The following is a 20,737-nucleotide window of genomic DNA, read 5'->3' as shown; positions in this document are numbered from 1 at the left end:
TTGGAAAAATGACCAAAATTCAACGGTCAAATCAACGTCAGAACCCAACATTGATTCAACGTCGTCAAAACGCATGTTGTTTCAACGTTGTATTTGTGTTGTAAAATATTGGTTGGAAAAATGACCAAAATTCAACGGTCAAATCAACGTCAGAACCCAACATTGATTCAACGTCGTCAAAACGCATGTTGTTTCAATGTTGTATTTGTGTTGCCCAAAGTTCAACAAGTTGTCAACGTTGTTTCAATGTCTTGTACCTGCTGGTCATTCTCTTCCAGATCCCCTGGACTTTAATGGTGTCGACAACACCAAGTAAAGCTGGCACGCATGAGACAACATTTAGCAGACAAAATGACCCTAACAAACATAAAGAGTCATAATAATAATAATAATAAATGTATGCTTCTGGACCATACATGACCTGACAGTAGATTAGTGGTGCTAATGGTATTTACACACTGCAGTCACAGACCATGACCTAACCCCCCTGGTAATGTGTAACCACTGAGTCCCTTCAACAAACAGTGCAGTTCTAAACCCAAACGCAGGGTTTTCCAGAGTCCACCACATTAAAATAGGTGTGTAAACCCTCTAAGACCTTGTTATGCAAATGTGGAGCACAGTTGGACCAGGAAGTTTCCATCAGGAAGAAAAATACCCGACCAGTGTTTGGCGAGTTCCTCATTCCCGGCCAGCCGTCAAGTGTGAAACCCTCACACAGACACCTGGAGAGGTAAGTAAGCATGACTTGATGTTTGCACTCTTCTCTCTTTGTGGACTTGTGTTCAAGCAGTGACGGAGTGAAAGGGCTTGGGGTTCATGGACTTGGACTTAGTCCACCGCTGAAGAGTTGGTGTGCAGGTTTCATGTCCTTTGTTCTACTTCTTTCTACACATTAACTCACAAACACCTGTTCTTTCTGGTCCAAAACATATTTACCTTCACTCATAAAGTGCAATACATACTTGACTTGGTTGTGCACCCTACCAATATTTTGGTACCGGTACCAAAATGTATTTCGACACTTTTCTAAATAAAGGGGACCACAAAAAAATGTCATTATTGTCTTTATTGGAACACAAAAATGTTAGTGTACATGAAACATATGTTTATTATTGTCATTTAGTCCTTCAATAAAATAGTGAACTTGTCTTTTAGTAGTAAGTAAACAATGTTTTTGTGCAAAAATAACACTATGAACGGAAAAAAAAATTAAAAACATTACTGTATTTGAAATTTTCTAATAAAGTAGTCAAACAAAAATGTCAAAATAACACTATGAACTAGTGTTGTCCCGATACAAATATTTAGGTACCGGTACCAAAATGTATTTCAATACTTTTCGGTATTTTCGATACTTTTTTATGAATAAATGGGACCACAAAAAATGTCATTATTGTCTTTATTGTAACACAAAAATGTTAGTGTACATGAAACATATGTTTATTATTGTCATTTAGTCCTTCAATAAAATAGTGAACTTGTCTTTTAGTAGTAAGTAAACAATGTTTTTGTGCAAAATAACACTTTGAACGGAAAAAAAAAATTAAAAACATTACTATATTTGAAATTTTCTAATAAAGTAGTCAAACAAAAATGTCAAAATAACACTATGAACTAGTGTTGTCCTCATACAAATATTTAGGTACCGGTACCAAAATGTATTTCGATACTTTTCGGTATTTTCGATACTTTTTTATGAATAAAGGGGACCACAAAAAAATGTCATTATTGTCTTTATTGGAACACAAAAATGTTAGTGTACATGAAACATATGTTTATTATTGTCATTTAGTCCTTCAATAACATAGTGAACTTGTCTTTTAGTAGTAAGTAAACAATGTTTTTGTGCAAAATAACACTTTGAACTGAAAAAGAAAATTAAAAACATTACTGTATTTGAAATTTTCTAATAAAGTAGTCAAACAAAAATGTCAAAATAACACTATGAACTAGTGTTGTCCCGATACAAATATTTAGGTACCGGTACCAAAATGTATTTCGATACTTTTCGGTATTTTCGATACTTTTTTATGAATAAAGGGGACCACAAAAAATGTCATTATTGTCTTTATTGTAACACAAAAATGTTAGTGTACATGAAACATATGTTTATTATTGTCATTTAGTCCTTCAATAAAATAGTGAACTTGTCTTTTAGTGGTAAGTAAACAATGTTTTTCTGCAAAAATAACACTTTGAACGGAATTTTTTTTTAAAAAACATTACTGTATTTGAAATTTTCTAATAAAGTAGTCAAACAAAAATGTCAAAATAACACTATGAACTAGTGTTGTCCCGATACAAATATTTAGGTACCGGTGCCAAAATGTATTTCGATACTTTTCGGTATTTTCGATACTTTTTTATGAATAAAGGGGACCACAAAAAATGTCATTATTGTCTTTATTGTAACACAAAAATGTTAGTGTACATGAAACATATGTTTATTATTGTCATTTAGTCCTTAAATAAAATAGTGAACTTGTCTTTTAGTAGTAAGTAAACAATGTTTTTGTGCAAAATAACACTATGAACGGAATTTTTTTTTAAAAACATTACTGTATTTGAAATTTTCTAATAAAGTAGTCAAACAAAAATGTCAAAATAACACTATGAACTAGTGTTGTCCCGATACAAATATTTAGGTACCGGTACCAAAATGTATTTCGATACTTTTCGGTATTTTCGATACTTTTTTATGAATAAAGGGGACCACAAAAAATGTCATTATTGTCTTTATTGTAACACAAAAATGTTAGTGTACATGAAACATATGTTTATTATTGTCATTTAGTCCTTCAATAAAATAGTGAACTTGTCTTTTAGTAGTAAGTAAACAAACAAAGACTCCTAATTAGTCTGCAGTAACATATTGTGTCATTTATACACCTATTATTTTGTACACATTATGAGGGACAAACTGTAAAAAATTGATTATTAATCCACTTGTTCATTTACTGTTCATATCTGCTTATTTTCTGTTTGAACATGTTCTATCTACACTTCTGTTCAAATGTAATAATCCCTTATTCTTCTCTTCTTTGATACTTGACATTAGTTTTGGATGATACCACAAATTTAGGTATGGATCATGTCGATACCAAGTAGTTACAGGATCATACATTGGTCATATTCAAAGTCTTCATGTGTCCAGGGACGTATTTACTGACTTTATAAACATCATATACATTTTGAAAAAAGATTTGGTGACGATAAAAAATATCGATAGTAGCATCGACTAGATACGCTCTTGTACTTGGTATCATCACAGTGGATGTCAGGTGTAGATCCACCCATGGCGTTTGTTTACATTGTGACGCCGGTGAGCTATTGTATCCTCCTACGGTGTGTAGTGAAGCATGTTTAGCTATTCCTCGTCCTCCAGTGATGATGCTACTTGTAAGAAACTTACCTTGTTTGTCGCCATGGAGGCCAGGATTAGTGATTTCGAAGTAGCTAAAACACTGCGGATGGATGTTAGCCATGTCTTAAAGCACCTCTTCCTGAGGGTGTTTCAGTGTTATAACTTCACCTTTATCTTTACTTTTTACACCAAAATGAGCCCGTTCTCCCTTTTCTGTCTGCTTGTAAGTACTCTGTGTGTGTGCGCTGCCGAACATGCTCCTCTGCTCGTAAAACCAGCAATGACATGTTGTGTGGTGTCCTCCTGCAGACGTCATGGGCTCCATCAAGTCCAGATTGAGCAGAAAGACCGTGGAGGAGAAGACGGTAAGCGATACATGTAGCGATGGCCGATATCATACAACCAGTACGACAAGACTAAAACAGGTGTTCACATACAGTATGTGTCTGCAGGACGCCGCCCAGGTGCCTGGCCAGGTGGTCCAGGAGGATGGTAAGTTCTCATTTCTTTGTCAACTTTTTTAGGAGTTCGGGGATTTCCGACTTTCTGTCGAGGCCCCGAACGTATCCCGACTGGTGATTGGATGAGCGCAAGGAAGGCGGGTAAATGGGAGGAGGGTCTAGTGTGGACAAACTGGGTTTCAGAGTTGGTCCCCAACATGAAAGGCGGCCATTATTGTGGCTATGGAGTTAGCTTGTTTGTTTTTCCTGGCCCCAAACTGAGTCCCCCAGCCCATAGGAGCTTAGTCTGGGATTGATTACTCACCAAGAAAGGCGGGGAAATGGGAGCAGGGTCTAGTGTGGACAACTGAGTTTCAGAGTTGGTCCCCAACATCAAGCTATGGAGTTAGCTTGTTTGTTTTTCCTGGCCCCAGACTGAGCCTTTTACTCTTTAAGTGCAATGACGATAAAGTGCTATCCTATTGAACGTGCCATAGACAGGCTACTATTAGCATTAGCGATTTTACATGGCGATTTCCACACCTCCAAACTTGTGAACGGAACCCACAACTGAGATGAGTGTTGCAGTCAAAACCGCTGGTGCCCAATACTTACAGTGCAAACACTTTGTAGGGCGCCACATAACACATCCAGCTTCCTGGGAAAAGATGCCACAGGTGGCCTATACAGTACTGCCATGTAATGTCAACTGGAGATATTAAAATAAGATGTAACAACTGGACATAATCAGCTCATTCTTAAATGTAACATTATAATATATGACATTTTAGTATCAAACTATTAACTTTTTTTGCCGTTAGTTTTAAAACTTTGCATTCTTAAATGCATGATGGGTCAGGTTAATAGGAAAATAGGTTAATTTATAATAATAATAATATATTTTATTTGTAAAAAGCACTTTAACATTGATCAAACAACCTCAAAGTGCTACAGTGTACTGAAAAACAATTATAATAATAAAAAGATAATAAAAAAATAAAATAAAAACTAGAACAGCCTAATAGCTAGAACTAGTATGCATTTATTTATTTTTATAAAAAGGCTTTTTTTAAAATAAGGTTTTTTTTAAAAGCATCCACAGTCTGTGGTGCCCTCAGGTGGTCAGGGAGAGCATTCCACAGACTGGGAGCGGCGGAGCCGAAAGCCCGGTCTCCCATAGTTCGTAGCTTTGTCCTCGGAGGTTGGAGAAGGTTAGCCTGTCCGGAGCGGAGGTGTCGTGTGGAGGATTTGGGGGGTGGGGGAGGGCACTTCTAGAGTAGTTTCTGGGTGTTGTTGATAAATGGCTGTGGCTTTGCGTAGTAGAGTTTTAACTTGCACGTACATATGTAGCGACCAACTGTAGTTACTGACAGTGGTTTTTCTGAAGTGTTCCATGTGGTGATATCCTTTACACACTGATGTCGGTTTTTGATGCAGGGATCCAAGGTGCTTACGTGCGGTTATTTCTCCAGATTCTCTGAACCTTTTAAAGATATTACAGAGCGGAGATGGTGAAATCCCTAAATTCCTTGCAATAAGCTGCTTGAGAAATGTTGTCCTTTAACAATTTGCTCAGGCATTTGTTGACAAAGTGGCGACCCTCGCCCCGTCCTTGTTTGTGAACTGCTTTCATACCCAATCATGGCACCCACCTGTTCCCAATTAGCCCGTTCACCCGTGGGATGTTCCCAATAAGTGTTTCATGAGCATTCCTCAACTTTCTCACTCTTTTTTGCCACTTGTGCCAGCTTCTTTGGCAACATGTTGCAGGCATCCAATTCCAAAATGAGCTAATATTTGCAAAAAAATAACAACGTTTTCCAGTTGGAAGATGAAATATCTTGTCTTTGCAGTCTATTCAATTGAATATAAGTTGAAAAGGATTTGTTGTATTCTCTTTTTATTTACCATTTACACAACTTCACTGTTTTGGGGGTTTGTAATAGAAATATCTTAAATAGGTTGTATCGGTACTTTATAAAGTGACCAGAGTCAAGTAGTTGCTGATCTTGCATAAAATGTCAAATTATTATTATTATTATTTATTTATTTTTTTTCTTTTTTTTTTTTTTTTTCTTTTTTTTCTTTTTTTTTTTTATAATGTCCTGCCCAGCTTCTCGGGCAAATCATATAGCAGATGTAGATGCCCATATCGGCTGTTCAGATTTACTTTACAAAAGAGAAGTGTAGGATACTTCTCTTGTTGCCTTACTTGTATTTTGACTTTATTAAATGTATTTATATTATCATTTGGTGCAGCCGGGCCGGAGCAAAATAAAATGTCAAATTAAACGGGCTAAATTATGCCAAAATGTAGGATTTGACCGACATTGTCTGTCCTTCATTAGAGCAAAGCGAGAGGGTGAAAGTGGTGGTGGGCATCTACCCGTACCAGGGGGTGCACCCCGACGACCTCACCTTCCAGAAGGGAGAGAAGATGGCGGTCCTGGAGGAGTGAGTGTGTGAAGGTGGAATGCGGGCGACTGAATGCGAGGACTGGTTGACGTTTGACCCGCCCGTCACAGGAACGGCGAGTGGTGGAAGGCAAAACTGCTGACCTCGGACAAGGAGGGCTTCATCCCGTCCAATTATGTCGCCCAGGTTGACACCGTGGAAACTGAGCCGTGAGTATTTATTTATTTATTATTAACATTATTATCATTGTGCAAAAAGATGAATTTGGAAGTTCAATTACATTCATTTCAACAAGCCAAAGGACGCTGAATTGGAATTAAAGGAAGTGGAATTAATAAATAAATAAAAATAAATGTCCTTTTGGTGAAGTAACAGGAAGTACAAAGGTTTTAGCTTCAATACTAAAAATACTTCACAAATAATCCAATTAAACAATTCTAATATTTAACCTCTTAAGGCCCAAGCTGTTTGTTTACATGCTTGTTGTCAGGTTCAAACACTGATGACATCTATTAAACAGGACAAGAGGCAAAGAATTGAACAGAGACAGAATTCAATTTGGACTCAATATTGAGGAGAGTCGTGCGTACGCCGTACCCTTGCACAGTATCTCAGCACGCTCTGGCAAAAGATTGAACTCCTCCTTTTTTATTTCAATCCAATCCACTTGATTTATATAGCACATTTAAACAACACAATGTTTCCAAAGTGCTGCACAACAATATTAAAAACAATATTCAAATATTATCCTTAGCTCCACCAATGACTGAATAAAAACAAAAAATAAATACATATAAAACCAATGTATATATAAAAAAACAATATAAAATAAATATGATTAAAAACGATTTTAAAGGGTAAAACCAATTAAAACAGTAAATAGAAATCAACATTTTAAAAACACAGAGGACCACACAACTCACATAGTGTTAAAAGCCAGAGAATAAAAGTGGGTCTTAAGACGAGGCTTAAAACACTCCACTGTGGGAGCAGTTCCAACATGGAGGGGAAGAGTGTTCCAGAGCTTAGGGCCGACCACAGAGAAGGCCCCTTCTCCCCTGGTTTTAAGTCTGGTCTTGGGCACTACGAGCTGACTTTGACTTTCTCCGACCACCTGACCACCGCTTCCACTTCCAGAGGGAAGTGGGTCGTAAACAGCGTTGCCTTTGGTTTCAGAATAGTTCAAAAGAAGAGGTCGTAAAATAGTTCAAAAAGAGGTCCATAAAATAGTTCAAAAAGAGTTTGTAAAATACTTCAAAAAGAGATCCATAAAATAGTTCAAAAAGATTTCGTAAAATACTTCAGAAAGAGGTCGTCTGGAAATTGGGCAGATCCTGCCATCTCTCCGCTTTGAAGTCCTAGGGTTAGAACAATATCTTTCTGTTGATTACCATACATGAGAGAAAAGAGAAAACCCTTCATGTGGCGTTCTCCCTTACACAGTGGAGTTTTACGAGCCTTCTTCTTGGTAGATTTCAAAGACAGCTTTTGTCTTCTCACCGGGCCCTTAAATGTAACACAAAGTTTTTGTGATCATTTAGAAACAATTATTCTAACACTTTTTAGGGTCCGCACAGAACCATTGTCAAAGGAATCCCAAAGGGAGTTCCTTTTGCAATGGGACGAAAGGAACCTATTGTTATTGTAAAGTTTTATTAGGGTTCGCATGTACCCTGTACAAAGAAACCTATTGAAATTGTAAGGTTTATTATTATTCCGCAGCTTTGCGCACTACTTTGCCCCCCTTAACATGCTTCAAAACTCACCAAATTTTATACACACATAGAAAAACTGGGACAGCACACTTTAGTAAAAAAACCAAACCCCAAAAATGAAAATTGCGCTCTAGCGCCCCCTAGGAAAAAAACAAAAACAAACTGCCTGCAACTCCCACTAGGAAGGTCGTAGAGACATGAAACAAAAACCTGTATGTAGGTCTCACTTTGACCTACAATTCATAATTTCACATCCTCGGGCAAAAACGTTGGCAATTTCCCCTTCAAGACAAAAAATGACTAAAAACACAAATTTTTGCCTCTTTGAGCTGTAATTTGACCCCCTTAAAATACTTCAAAACTCACCAAACTTTTCACACACATCGGGACTGGTAGAAATTGCGATCTAAAAAAAAACGAACCCCAAAACTCAAAATTGCGCTCTAGCGCAATTTTTGAATAAAACAGAGACAAAACTGCTCCTCAGAGGAAAACTCAGACAAAACTGCTTGTAACTTCCGGTAGGAACGTCTTAGAGACATGAAACAAATACCTCTATGTAGGTCTCACCCAGACATTGACATCCTTCAGCAAAAATGAACAGGAAGTTTGCAATCCCTCCTTCAAAACAACATTTTTGTTAAAACCGGTCACCAAACATCAAACATGATCTCCTCTGAGCGCGTTTGTCGTTTCGGCTTCAAACTACTACAGGAGAGCGATTGAACCGTTCTGATTAAACGTTGACGACAGCGTTTTGATACGTGCTACCGTTTTGATTTTACGAGCTTTCAAAAACCGGCTGCGCTAAAGCTGCTGCTCTGCTGCTGTGCTTTTACGAGCCTTCAAAGAAAACAACCACTGTGCAGCGGCACCTAGGTAAAAAACCACAGACAACACTTCCTCTAACTCCCAGTACGAATAGCGTAGAGACATGAAACAAAAACCTTCTATGTAGGTCTGACTTAGAGCTAGATTTCATACACTGACATCCTTCAGCAAAAATCAACAGGAAGTTGGCAATCACCACTTCAAAACAAAAGTTTCATAAAAACACTCATTTTTGCCTCTTTGAGCTGTAATTTGACCGCCTTAAAATGCTTCAAAACTCACCAAACTTTTTACACACATCAGGACTGGCGGAAATTGCGATTTAATTAGGACTAGCACCAGCCAAAATGCGGACCCGACCAACGCTGCTTGCAGCTTTAATTTGTATTTGTCTTTGCTATTTGGGCTTATTGGACCCTAATTAGAATAAAAACTAAGAATCATCTTTTGATATGATGTACTTAGTCCATAAGTACACAAACGTGTACTTCATGTTTAGTGACATGCTAATTCTTATTTTTACACTTTCCCTCTGTTGCGTTGACCAGCTCTTCCTCCCAGGGATTTTAAGTTGCTGGTCACTCCCAAGTTCTTTTTATGGCACATAAGCTGAAGTTTAAATTGATCACCAGGCAGTAGTTGGTATTTTGTGGTTTATTCTCAAAGCTTTGAAAACAAACGTGAGACCAATCCAGTACAGAAGCGTTCCCTCGCGCAGCTAAGATCGAGCTCCCTCCAAAACCCACGGAAGTGCTGTGTTCTTCAATCCGTCCCTCGCTCCCGCCCCCCAGAGACGTTCTGTTCTACCCCCCTCTTCCCCTCCCTCCTCCCCACCTGTTGTCTCCTAGCCCAGCACCGCTTTGTCCCCTTATCTCGAGAATGTTATGGGAGTCTCAACAGAGAGAATATTCAACGCTCTGACTCGTAATGCAAGCACTTTGTACCAGACGAAACATTAGCTGATTAAAATATGACTGTAGGAGATACAAAAGCAGTAACTATTAAATATGGATATATGTAATTATCCACTCCCGTCACCTCCCACGCAGGTGGTTCTTTAAGGGCATGACAGGAAAGGATGCAGAAAGGCAGCTGCAGACATCTGCAAGCAAAGCTGGAGACTTCATCATCAGGGACAGTGAAACTTCCAAAGGTACGTAGATAAAAAATGTCCTTCTGACAGACGGAAACTCTCCTTGCTCCGTGGCTCAACAACCAGTTCTCTTCCGAGTTCAGCCTTGGGATGTTGTTTTCCACCCAAGGGAACTACGCCTTGTCCATCCGGGACTTGGATGTGGACGGGACCGAGTCGGTCAAACACTACAGGATCCAGGTGTTGGACCACGGCGGCTTCTACATCGCTCCCAAGCTCTCCTTCCCCGACATCAACAGCTTGATCAAACACCACCAGCGTGAGTAGAACTCGGACCATAGGGCCGGATTCACTCCGTAGAGCTGAGGTGTCCAAGGTCTTGGTCTACACCTGAAGGCTTGTCAACTCAAATGGGGTAATGTCATAGGAATAAACCTCAAAGAAAACAAGTTCACGTGTGCAGCCCTTAATCACAACAAGGACATCGTTCATGATGATGTGAGAGAGAAGCGGCAGGTCAACTGGTTTAAAACAGAGCCTATTGAAAAGCTAGAGTATATAGATAAGTTTTAAAGTGCAACTTAAATGCTTCTATGGATGCGACATCTCTAACTGGTAGAACATTCCAGACTACTGGAGCCTGAATAGACTCTAGAGCCTGCAGACTTGTTTTGGGCTCTGGGGATCACTTAGAACGTAGTTGGTTTCCGGACAGAACGTAGTGTAGTTGGTGTTAAATCCTTGAATCATTTGTACGTACGTAGTAAAACCTTAGCAAGCAACTTAATAAGCAACTACGGGTTTGCTATTCTGTCCCTGAGCAGACATGATGTAGTGCTAATGTCTTGTAAACAATGACCACCTTTGCACAAAATCAAATACTGGGAATTGTTTTAGTTAGCGAGCTAGAAAGATCCAGGTCCTTAGGGCCAAAGTTTACATAGGTACTTATTGTAGTCTCAGGACCACATGGATCACAACTGGACTGTTTGGTTTGTGGAAGCTGTTACGCCGAGTAGACTTCATCAGTTCATGCTCATAGACTTAGATTGGTCAGGTCTAGTCTTAGATTGGTCAGATCTAGTCTTACATTGGTCAGATCTAGTCTTGGACTTAGATTGGTCAGATCTAGTCTTGGACTTGGATTGGTTGGATCTAGTCTTAGACTTGGATTGGTCACATCTAGTCTTAGATTTTTCAGATCAAGTCTCAGATTTGAATTGGTTGGATCTAGTCTTAGACTTAGATTGGTCGGATCGAGTCTTAGACTTGGATTGGTTGGATCTAGTTTTAGACTTGGATTGGTCGGATCTAGTCTTAGATTGGTCAGATCTAGTCTTAGACTTGGATTGGTTGAATCTAGTCTTAGATTGGTCAGATCTAGTCTTAGACTTAGATTGGTCAGATCTAGTCTTAGACTTGGATTGGTCAGATTTAGTCTTAGATTGGTCAGATCTATTCTTAGACTTAGATTGGTCAGATCGAGTCTTAGACTTAGATTGGTCAGATCGAGTCTTAGACTTGGATTGGTCAGATCTAGTCTAAGACTTGGATTGGTCAGATCTAGTCTTAGGCTTGGATTGGTCGAATCTAGTCTTAAACTTGGATTGGTCAAATCTGGTTTTAGGCTTGCATTTGTCAGATATAGTGTTGTGCTTGGATTGGTCAGATCTAGTCTTAGACTTAGATTGGTCACATCTAGTCTTAGACTTAGATTGGTCACATCTAGTCTTAGACTTAGATTGGTCACATCTAGTCTTACACTTAGATTGGTCACATCTAGTCTTAGACTTGGATTGGTCAGATCTAGTCTTAGACTTAGATTGGTCACATTTAGTCTTACACTTAGATTGGTCACATCTAGTCTTAGACTTAGATTGGTCACATTTAGCCTTACACTTAGATTGGTCACATCTAGTCTTAGACTTAGATTGGTCACATCTAGTCTTATACTTGGATTGGTCACATCTAGTCTTAGACTTAGATTGGTCACATCTAGTCTTAGACTTAGATTGGTCTCATTTAGTCTTACACTTAGATTGGTCACATTTAGTCTTAGACTTGGATTGGTCACATCTAGTCTTAGACTTAGATTGGTCACATCTAGTCTTAGACTTGGATTGGTCACATCCAGTCTTAGACTTAGATTGGTCACATCTAGTCTTAAACTTAGATTGGTCATATTTAGTCTTGGACTTAGATTGGTCACATTTAGTCTTAGACTTGGATTGGTCACATCTAGTCTTAGACTTAGATTGGTCACATCTAGTCTTAGACTTAGATTGGTCACATCTAGTCTTAGGCCTGGATTGATCAGATCAAAAAGAGAGAGAAGCGGCATGTCAACTGGCCTAAAACAGAGTCTGTTTAAAAGCTAGAGCATATAGATGAGTTTTAAGGTGCGACTTAAATGTTTCCATCAGAACGTCCTTACGGTGTCAGCAGAAAATTCCAGAAAGAAATGCACCATAAAAACTGTTTTGCGGTATCGAAGGTCCGAGCTAGCATCTCCTCCAGACTGGTATCTCTCCAGGGATTATCCGTAGTCATCTGGTAACCTCTCCTTGCAGGCGATCGGGGGGGGGGGGGGCAAAAAAGAGAGATAAGCGGCAGGTCAACTGGCCTAAAACAGAGTCTATTTTGCTGTTTTGGGGTATGGAAGGTCGGAGCTGTGTTATGTTCCCCGAGGTCAGACTTACTTTGAAAAGAAACATCTTTCTCCAGACAAAGCAGATGGCCTGTGCAGGAAACTGGAGCGTCCATGTGCCAAGCCTGAAGCCCAGAAGCCGTGGGACAAAGACGCCTGGGAGATTCCCAAAGAGTCCATCACCATGGTGAAGAGGCTGGGAGCCGGGCAGTTTGGAGACGTCTGGATGGGTGCGTAGAGACCGAGGACATGCAACTCCTGCTTCTGAATCATCCCTGGGTTTTAATAAGTACCGTGCCACAAAATGCTGCCTTGGAACATGACTTGTACGTAGGGACGGGTACTGAATGTGGTCATTTTATAGGAATTGTTGCGTCTGACCAGCTCTTCCTCCCAGGGAATCTAAGTTACTGGTCAATCCCAAGTTCTTTCGATGACATATATGCTGAGTAAATAAGGACCATCAAGACAGAATAGGAATATTATCAAGTTTTACTGAAATTTCAAGAGATCAGCTTAACCAATACATTCATACCGGCTACTCTACTTGATCTGACATTCAAACGGAAAAGCCAACTTCTTGCACACAAAGAAAGCCCCCACCTCTCCCTCTCGCAACACTGATAAGGAAGAAGTGGGGGTAGTATTCACATTTCGATGGTTAAGACACTAAACAGACCTCTGAAGACAAAGAGAACCTGGTAGAATACACAAAGGAGAAGTACTAGCTGCTCCAAACATGGCTATGAATAGAGAAATAACTCTTAAACATGTATGCATTCTCCACAGCACCCACCGAATTCTGCGCGGGTTCATGTAAAATCAATGCAAAGTCAAGTCCGGTTGCAGACTAAGCATGTAAACAACCAGTCCAGCAGCACCCGGAGGACTCAGACAAACTCCCTCTGAGTAACGTTGACATTTTTAACACCAACAAATCAAGTATGGTCGGTAGAAAACGCTCCAACCTAAAGCAGGGCTCCACTTTTCTAAAAATGCGCTAGCTAGATGCTAAATTACATTGGATTTGCCATAGACAGGGTACTATTAGCATTGGAGATTTTACAGGGCAATTTCAACAAATTTGGTAATGAAAACTACAACCAAGATGGACGTTACGATTCAACAGCTGTTGTGCACTAAGAACAATACTTACATTATAAACACTATGTGGGGCGCAACACGACACATTCATCTTCCTGGAAAAAGCTACTTCCTCGTTACAACACAGCAGTACTGCCATCTAATGTCTTGGAAGTGCGACTGCATTGCAAATGAAACTAACCTCATCAGAAAACAGTATGTACCGGGAATTCCGGACCATAGGCCGCTGCTTTTTTCGTACACTTTGAACCCTGCGGCTTATAAAACGGTGCGGCTAATTTACATATTTATGTTTTTTCCGATAACAGTCGTACTAAAATCAAGAAAATACAACTAAAAAGTGTTTGATTGATTGTGCTATGATGCCATCTTATGGGTACAGTGCTTTTTTTGCCGTTTTGGTCTTCCAGCCGTCCATAGCGTTACTACTCATATTGGTTCTTCATTCACCCCTCCAAGCAACGTTTGTAAGTTTTACAATATAACTAAAACTATTGTCTGTAGGAGTGTTTTCATGCATATTTGTACGTGCCATTGTAAAGTAATGAAGCTAGCGTCGTTAGCATTAGCTAACATGCCAACACGTTTACGAGCGTCTGTTAGTATTGTTACCTTACAATGGCATTCTTTTTGTATTGTTTCACTTTCACAAATTCCTCCGTAAATTCACCAAAACGTCACCGTGGAGTTATTGAGTCTGTTTAGTTGATTGGAGAGCTTCTGTTTTGTTTGATCAGCCGTTTTACTGCCTTGTTACAGACACTGTTTGGAAACAATTACGGTATGTAATTAATAATTTACGGCATATTTCTCTGTAAATAGCTTATTTCATAACGTGCATATCTGCGATTTATAGTCTGGTGCGGCTAAAATAAGGAAAAATATTTATTTTGAAATTCTGTGGGCGCGGCTTATTTCCCTACAGAATTATACGGAAAATATGGTGATTTATTTTTATCATTTCATTTAATTTACCAGAGATAGGTCTAGTGGGTCCATGACCATGACTTCTGTTTTGTTTGATCGGCCGTTTTACTGCGGCCAACATATGAAATAACAAGTGTGTGTAAGAAATTGATAATGCGCCCCCTTTGGCCACAATTAATACAAAAATAAAATAAATATGTATATAGAGACATACTGTAATAACTTAAAGTAAACAATTACAAACAAAAATAAATAAATAGACTAAAAGCAGTCTTTTTCTCACAATGTGTCGACTTTTTTCTTATAAAATCGGGAACAATTTCTCATATTCTTTCTCTTTCTGTAATATTGCAATATTTTCTCGTAAAATTATTACTTTTTTATGTAAAATTATTACTTTTTAATGCTAATTGGTGACAGTTGTCGTAAAATTCTGACTTTTATCACAATATTGCCAATTTATTTTGTTGTTTTTTGAGCAAAACATTTAAAAGTTTTCTTATAAAATTGTGACTTTTGTCGAGTAAAATGACGACTCTCTTCATAAAATTGCCAAAAATTGCGACTGTTATTGAGTAGAATTCCAACTTTTATCATACTATTGCACAAATGTTTGGTTTCTCTTATAAAATGTTGACTTGCGTTGAGTAAAATGATGACTTTTATTATAATACTGCCAAAATTCTACGTTTTTCTTGTGAACCGTTTAGATACAATTAAGGTATGTAAATAAACATTTACAAAATATTACCGTGTATATAAGTCATTTAACAATGTATATATCTGCGACTTTTAGTCGGGTGCGACTTATATATGAAAAATATCATTTATTCTAAAATTTAGTGGGTGTGGCTTATATCCCGGTGCGCTCTATAGTCCGGAAACTGGTGATGTCTGGTCTCCACCCCCCTGATATAGAATAGGGAATGTCTCATTTGACTCTGTTGCAAGTCTTGTGTGTTCTTTATAACTTGCTTGTGTGTGCTATGACTATCGAGTTTTTTTCCCCTGGTCTCAGTCTGGACCCCCTGCCCGGGAGTCCAGCCTTAGACTGAATATTGTTTTTACCCTCCCCTCCCTTCCTTAGGGCCAAAGTTTACATAGGTACTTATTGTAGTCTCAGGACCACATGGATCACAACTGGACTGTTTGGTTTGTGGAAGATGTTACGCCGAGTAGACTTCATCAGTTCATGCTCATAGACTTAGATTGGTCAGGTCTAGTCTTAGATTGGTCAGATCTAGTCTTGGACGTAGATTGGTCAGATCTAGTCTTAGATTTTTCAGATCAAGTCTCAGATTTTAATTGGTCGGATCTAGTCTTAGACTTAGATTGGTCAGATCGAGTCTTAGACTTGGATTGGTCAGATCTAGTCTTATATTGGTCAGTTCTAGTCTTAGACTTAGATTGGTCAGATGTAGTCTTAGACTTAGATTGGTCAGATCGAGTCTTAGACTTAGATTGGTCAGATCGAGTCTTAGACTTAGATTGGTCAGATCGAGTCTTAGACATGGATTGGTCAGATCTAGTCCAAGACTTGGATTGGTCACATCTAGTCTTAGATTTTTCAGATCAAGTCTCAGATTTTAATTGGTCGGATCTAGTCTTAGACTTAGATTGGTCAGATCGAGTCTTAGACTTGGATTGGTCAGATCTAGTCTTATATTGGTCAGATCTAGTCTTAGACTTAGATTGGTCAGATGTAGTCTTAGACTTAGATTGGTCAGATCGAGTCTTAGACTTAGATTGGTCAGATCTAGTCTCAGACTTGGATTGGTCAGATCTAGTCTTATATCGGTCAGATCTAGTCTTAGACTTAGATTGGTCAGATCTAGTCTTAGACTTAGATTGGTCAGATCGAGTCTTAGACTTAGATTGGTCAGATTGATTCTTAGACTTGGATTGGTCAGATCTAGTCTAAGACTTGGATTGGTCAGATCTAGTCTTAGACTTGGATTGGTCGAATCTAGTCTTAAACTTGGATTGGTCAGATCTAGTCTTAAACTTGGATTGGTCAGATCTAGTCTTATATTGGTCAGATCTAGTCTTAGACTTAGATTGGTCAGATCTAGTCTTAGACTTAGATTGGTCAGATCGAGTCTTAGACTTAGATTGGTCAGATCGAGTCTTAGACTTGGATTGGTCAGATCTAGTCTTATATTGGTCAGATCTAGTCTTAGACTTAGATTGGTCAGATGTAGTCTTAGACTTAGATTGGTCAGATCGAGTCTTAGACTTAGATTGGTCAGATCTAGTCTCAGACTTGGATTGGTCAGATCTAGTCTTAGACTTGGATTGGTCAGATCTAGTCTAAGACTTGGATTGGTCAGATCTAGTCTTAAACTTGGATTGGTCAGATCTAGTCTTATATTGGTCAGATCTAGTCTTAGACTTAGATTGGTCAGATCGAGTCTTAGACTTGGATTGGTCAGATCGAGTCTTAGACTTAGATTGGTCAGACCGAGTCTTAGACTTAGATTGGTCAGATCTAGTCTTAGACTTGGATTGGTCAGATCGAGTCTTAGACTTGGATTGATCACATCTAGTCTAAGACTTTGATTGGTCAGATCTAGTCTTAGACTTGGATTGGTCGAATCTAGTCTTAAACTTGGATTGGTCAGATCTGGTTTTAGGCTTGGATTTGTCAGATACAGTGTTATGCTTGGATTGCTCAGATCTAGTCTTAGACTTGGATTGGTCACATCTAGTCTTAGACTTAGATTGGTCACATCTAGTCTTAGACTTAGATTGGTCAGATCTAGTCTTAGACTTAGATTGGTCAAATTCAGTCTTAGACTTAGATTGATCAAATTTTCGGCCCAAATGAGGGTGGTCCCAAAAAGGAGGGATTTTTCACATTGACTCTGTTGCAAGTCTTGTGTATTCTTTGTAACTTGCTTGTGTGTGCTATCAAGTTTTTTTTTCCTGGTTTCAGTCTGGACCCCCTGCCCGGGAGTCCAGCCTTAGACTGAATATTGTTTTTACCCCCCCAGGCCCCCATTATAGATGATCAAAAGTATTTTTGTCCATTATTTGTGGATCTATTGTATTCAGTTTTTCCCTGACCACCTGCTTGTTGCTCAGCGTACTACAACAACACCACCAAGGTGGCGGTGAAGACGCTGAAGCCGGGCACCATGACGGGGGAGGCCTTCCTGGCGGAGGCCAACATGATGAAGACCCTGCAACACCACCGACTGGTACGTCTCTACGCCGTGGTGACCAGGACTCAGCCCATCTACATCATCACCCAGTTCATGGCCAACGGTAGGTAAACCACAGCACCACTTTTCAAAAAGCCTCCATCACAAAGCAGTCCTCCTGTTCCCTCTGGACCTTAGGCAGCCTGCTGGACTTCCTGAAGACCGAAGCAGGCTGCAGGCTGACACTGCCCAGGCTGATTGACTTCTCTGCGCAGGTGAGTCTGACTGGAGTTCTTACCCGTTGCCATGACAACTAGGTGTCACACCTGGTGCAGGTGTCGGAGGGTATGGCCTACATGGAGGAGAAGAACTACATCCACAGAGACCTGAGAGCTGCCAACGTCCTGGTCTCTGAGGACCTGCTCTGTAAAGTTGCTGACTTTGGCCTGGCGAGAATCATCAGTGACAACGAGTACATTGCCAGGGAGGGTAGGTGTGGAAGTGTGTGTGTGTGTGTGTGTGGAAGTGTGTGTGTGTGTGGAAGTGTGTGTAATTGTGTGTGTGTAAGTGTGTGTGTGTGTGGTCCCAAAAAGGAGGGGTTTTTTTTTCAAATTGACTCTGTTGCAAGTCTTGTGTATTCTTTGTAACTTGCTTGTGTGTGCTATGGCTATCCAGTTTTTTTTGTTCCTGGTCTCAGTCTGGACCCCCTGCTGAGTCCAGCCTTAGACTGAATATTGTTTTTAGTCACCTTAGCAAGTTTGCAGCCAAACACCTCAGACACATATAACTTGGTACTGGACACATGCTAACTGTTAGCATGCTCGCAACTTATAACTGTTTCCCGTGGCTCTTCTCCTCATGAGGGTCACAGGTAGGCTGGAGCCTATCCCACTGACTGTCTGTCCTCCCCAGGAGCCAAGTTCCCCATCAAGTGGACGGCCCCGGAGGCCATCAGCTACAGCTGCTTCACCATCAAGTCGGACGTGTGGTCCTTTGGAGTTCTGCTCTACGAGATCATTACCTTTGGTCAAATGCCATACCCAGGTCAATTTATTCTGATGTATTACATGCCATACCCAGGTCAATTTATTCTGATGTATTACATGTCATACCCAGGTCAATTTATTCTGGATTACATGTCATACCCAGGTCAATTTATTCTGTAGTACATGCCATACCCGGGTCAATTTATTCTGGAATACATGTCATACGTTTATAGGACTGGACTTTACACACTCTATAGATGCCATACCCAGGTCAACTCTATTCTGGATTACATGTCATACGTTCATAGTACAAATAACTTGGTACTTCAACCAGTCAATCAAAGTTTGATCACAAGTGCCTCCCAAACCACAACGACATCGCCAAATCTGAAGCCACACCCATGCTAACTGGTATGCTAACTGTTAGCATGCTAACACTTTTCGTGCGTTTTCTCCAGGCATGACCAAGGCGGAGGTGATGTCCTCGCTGCAGCGCGGCTACAGGATGCCCCGCCCCGGCGAATGTCCGCCCGAACTCTACGCCATCATGGAGTCCTGCTGGAGGAGCGAGCCGGAGACTAGGCCCACCTTCGACTACATGCAGAGCGTGCTGGATGACTTCTACATGTCCACCGAGGGACAGTACCAGCAGCAACCGCGCGGCTGAGGACGCGCCACCACGTACGCCCGCTGACACACCACATGCGGCGGTTTACCTGACACACGACACGTGACGGATTGGATCAATGATCCAAAAGCGTTACGTTTTGGAGAAAATATCCTCAAACATTATGAATATGGGTAATATATGTTACTAATATTTGACTGGTTAGAAGTACTACTTTACTTCATATTGAAGTATTTATATCCACCATGTAATGACCTCTGTGTAGAGGTCACGGCGATCCGTCACTAGCAAACAAAAAGTGACAAGCATGAAGATGTTTGTTTACGTTTGTCATGTGTGGAGTGGAATTAGTGCCAAAAATAACTGTTTTCTTCAAGTAGAACAAATTAAATCAGCAAATATAAATACAACATTCTGCCAGTAAAGACTTGATTACCAAGTAAAACATTTTATTTCATTAAAAAAACGATTTGCATGTATAAAACTGATTTTATTTGACTTAAAAGAGCAATTCGTAAGTATAAAAACTATTTTTCTGCAAATAAAAATGTTTTTTCATTTAAAAAAAAATTTTTTTTTTCATTTAAAAAAACTATTTGCGAGTATAAAAACTATTTTTTTGCAAATAAATAAAACGATTCGCAAATATAAAAACTATTTTCTTCAATGACAAACGATTCTCAAGTCTATAAACAAGTTTCTGCAAGTAGAAAATCAAACTGCGACTATAAAAACTGTTTTTTGCAAATAAAAAAACGATTTGCAAGTGTTAAAAACCATTTTCCGCAAGTAAAAAATCAATTTGCAAGTATAAAAACTATTTTTTGCAAATAAAATTTTGTTTTCGCAAGTATAAAAACTTTTTTTTTTATTTACAAAATCTATTCGCGAGTATAAAAACTATTTTTTTTGCAAATAAAAAAGCATTTCGCAGGTATAAAAACTATTGTTTTTCTATTGTGAAAACGATTTGCAAGTATAAAAAATATTTTTTGCTAATATAATTAAGTATAAGTATAAAAAATGTTTTTTCATTTAAAGAAAAACTATTTGCGAGTATAAAAACAATTGTTTCCAAATAAATAAAACGATTCGCAAATATAAAAACTATTTTCTTCAGTAAAAAAGCAATTTGCAGGTATAACAACTAAAAAAATATTTGCGAGTATAAAAACAATTTTTTGCTAATAAATAAAGCGATTCGCAAATGTAAATACTATTTTCTTCAATGACAAATGATTTACAAGTCTATAAACAAGTTTCTGCAAGTAGAAAATCAATTTGCAACTATAAAAACTATTTTTTGCAAATAAACAAAACGATTCGCAAATATAAAAACTATTTTCTTCAATGACAAACGATTCTCAAGTCTATAAACAAGTTTCTGCAAGTAGAAAATCAAATTGCGACTATAAAAACTGTTTTTTGCAAATAAAAAAAC

The 20,737-nt window shown here is 39.1% G+C and overlaps 1 protein-coding gene across 1 annotated transcript; it reads left to right on the top strand.

Annotated features, from left to right (window-relative positions):
• Positions 1-472: 472 nt before the first annotated feature.
• On the top strand, positions 473-20,172 carry LOC133665173 (tyrosine-protein kinase Lyn-like). Its single transcript, XM_062070405.1, has 13 exons — positions 473-733; positions 3,677-3,732; positions 3,820-3,859; positions 6,156-6,261; positions 6,333-6,431; positions 9,818-9,921; positions 10,031-10,180; positions 12,586-12,738; positions 17,624-17,806; positions 17,881-17,957; positions 18,018-18,171; positions 18,595-18,726; positions 19,127-20,172. Exons 2-13 carry the CDS (start codon positions 3,682-3,684, stop codon positions 19,333-19,335), a joined length of 1,458 nt encoding a protein of 485 aa, XP_061926389.1. The 5' UTR covers positions 473-733; positions 3,677-3,681; the 3' UTR covers positions 19,336-20,172.
• The last annotated feature ends 565 nt before the right edge of the window (positions 20,173-20,737 follow it).

Source organism: Entelurus aequoreus, linkage group LG14, assembly GCF_033978785.1.
Source record: "Entelurus aequoreus isolate RoL-2023_Sb linkage group LG14, RoL_Eaeq_v1.1, whole genome shotgun sequence".
Taxonomy (NCBI): Eukaryota; Metazoa; Chordata; class Actinopteri; order Syngnathiformes; family Syngnathidae; genus Entelurus; species Entelurus aequoreus.
Note: the sequence above shows the minus strand (reverse complement) of the source record. Positions and strands in the feature narration are given on the sequence as shown.

What these genes read in the sequence shown, in the direction of transcription:
- LOC133665173 (XM_062070405.1), top strand. Translation starts at nt 3,682, where the DNA reads ATGGGCTCCATCAAGTCCAGATTGAGCAGAAAGACCGTGGAGGAGAAG. An exon ending in AAGATGGCGGTCCTGGAGGA is followed by an intron (nt 6,262 to 6,332) that starts GTGAGTGTGTGA and finishes CGCCCGTCACAG; the next exon opens with GAACGGCGAGTGGTGGAAGG. An exon ending in GACACCGTGGAAACTGAGCC is followed by an intron (nt 6,432 to 9,817) that starts GTGAGTATTTAT and finishes CCTCCCACGCAG; the next exon opens with GTGGTTCTTTAAGGGCATGA.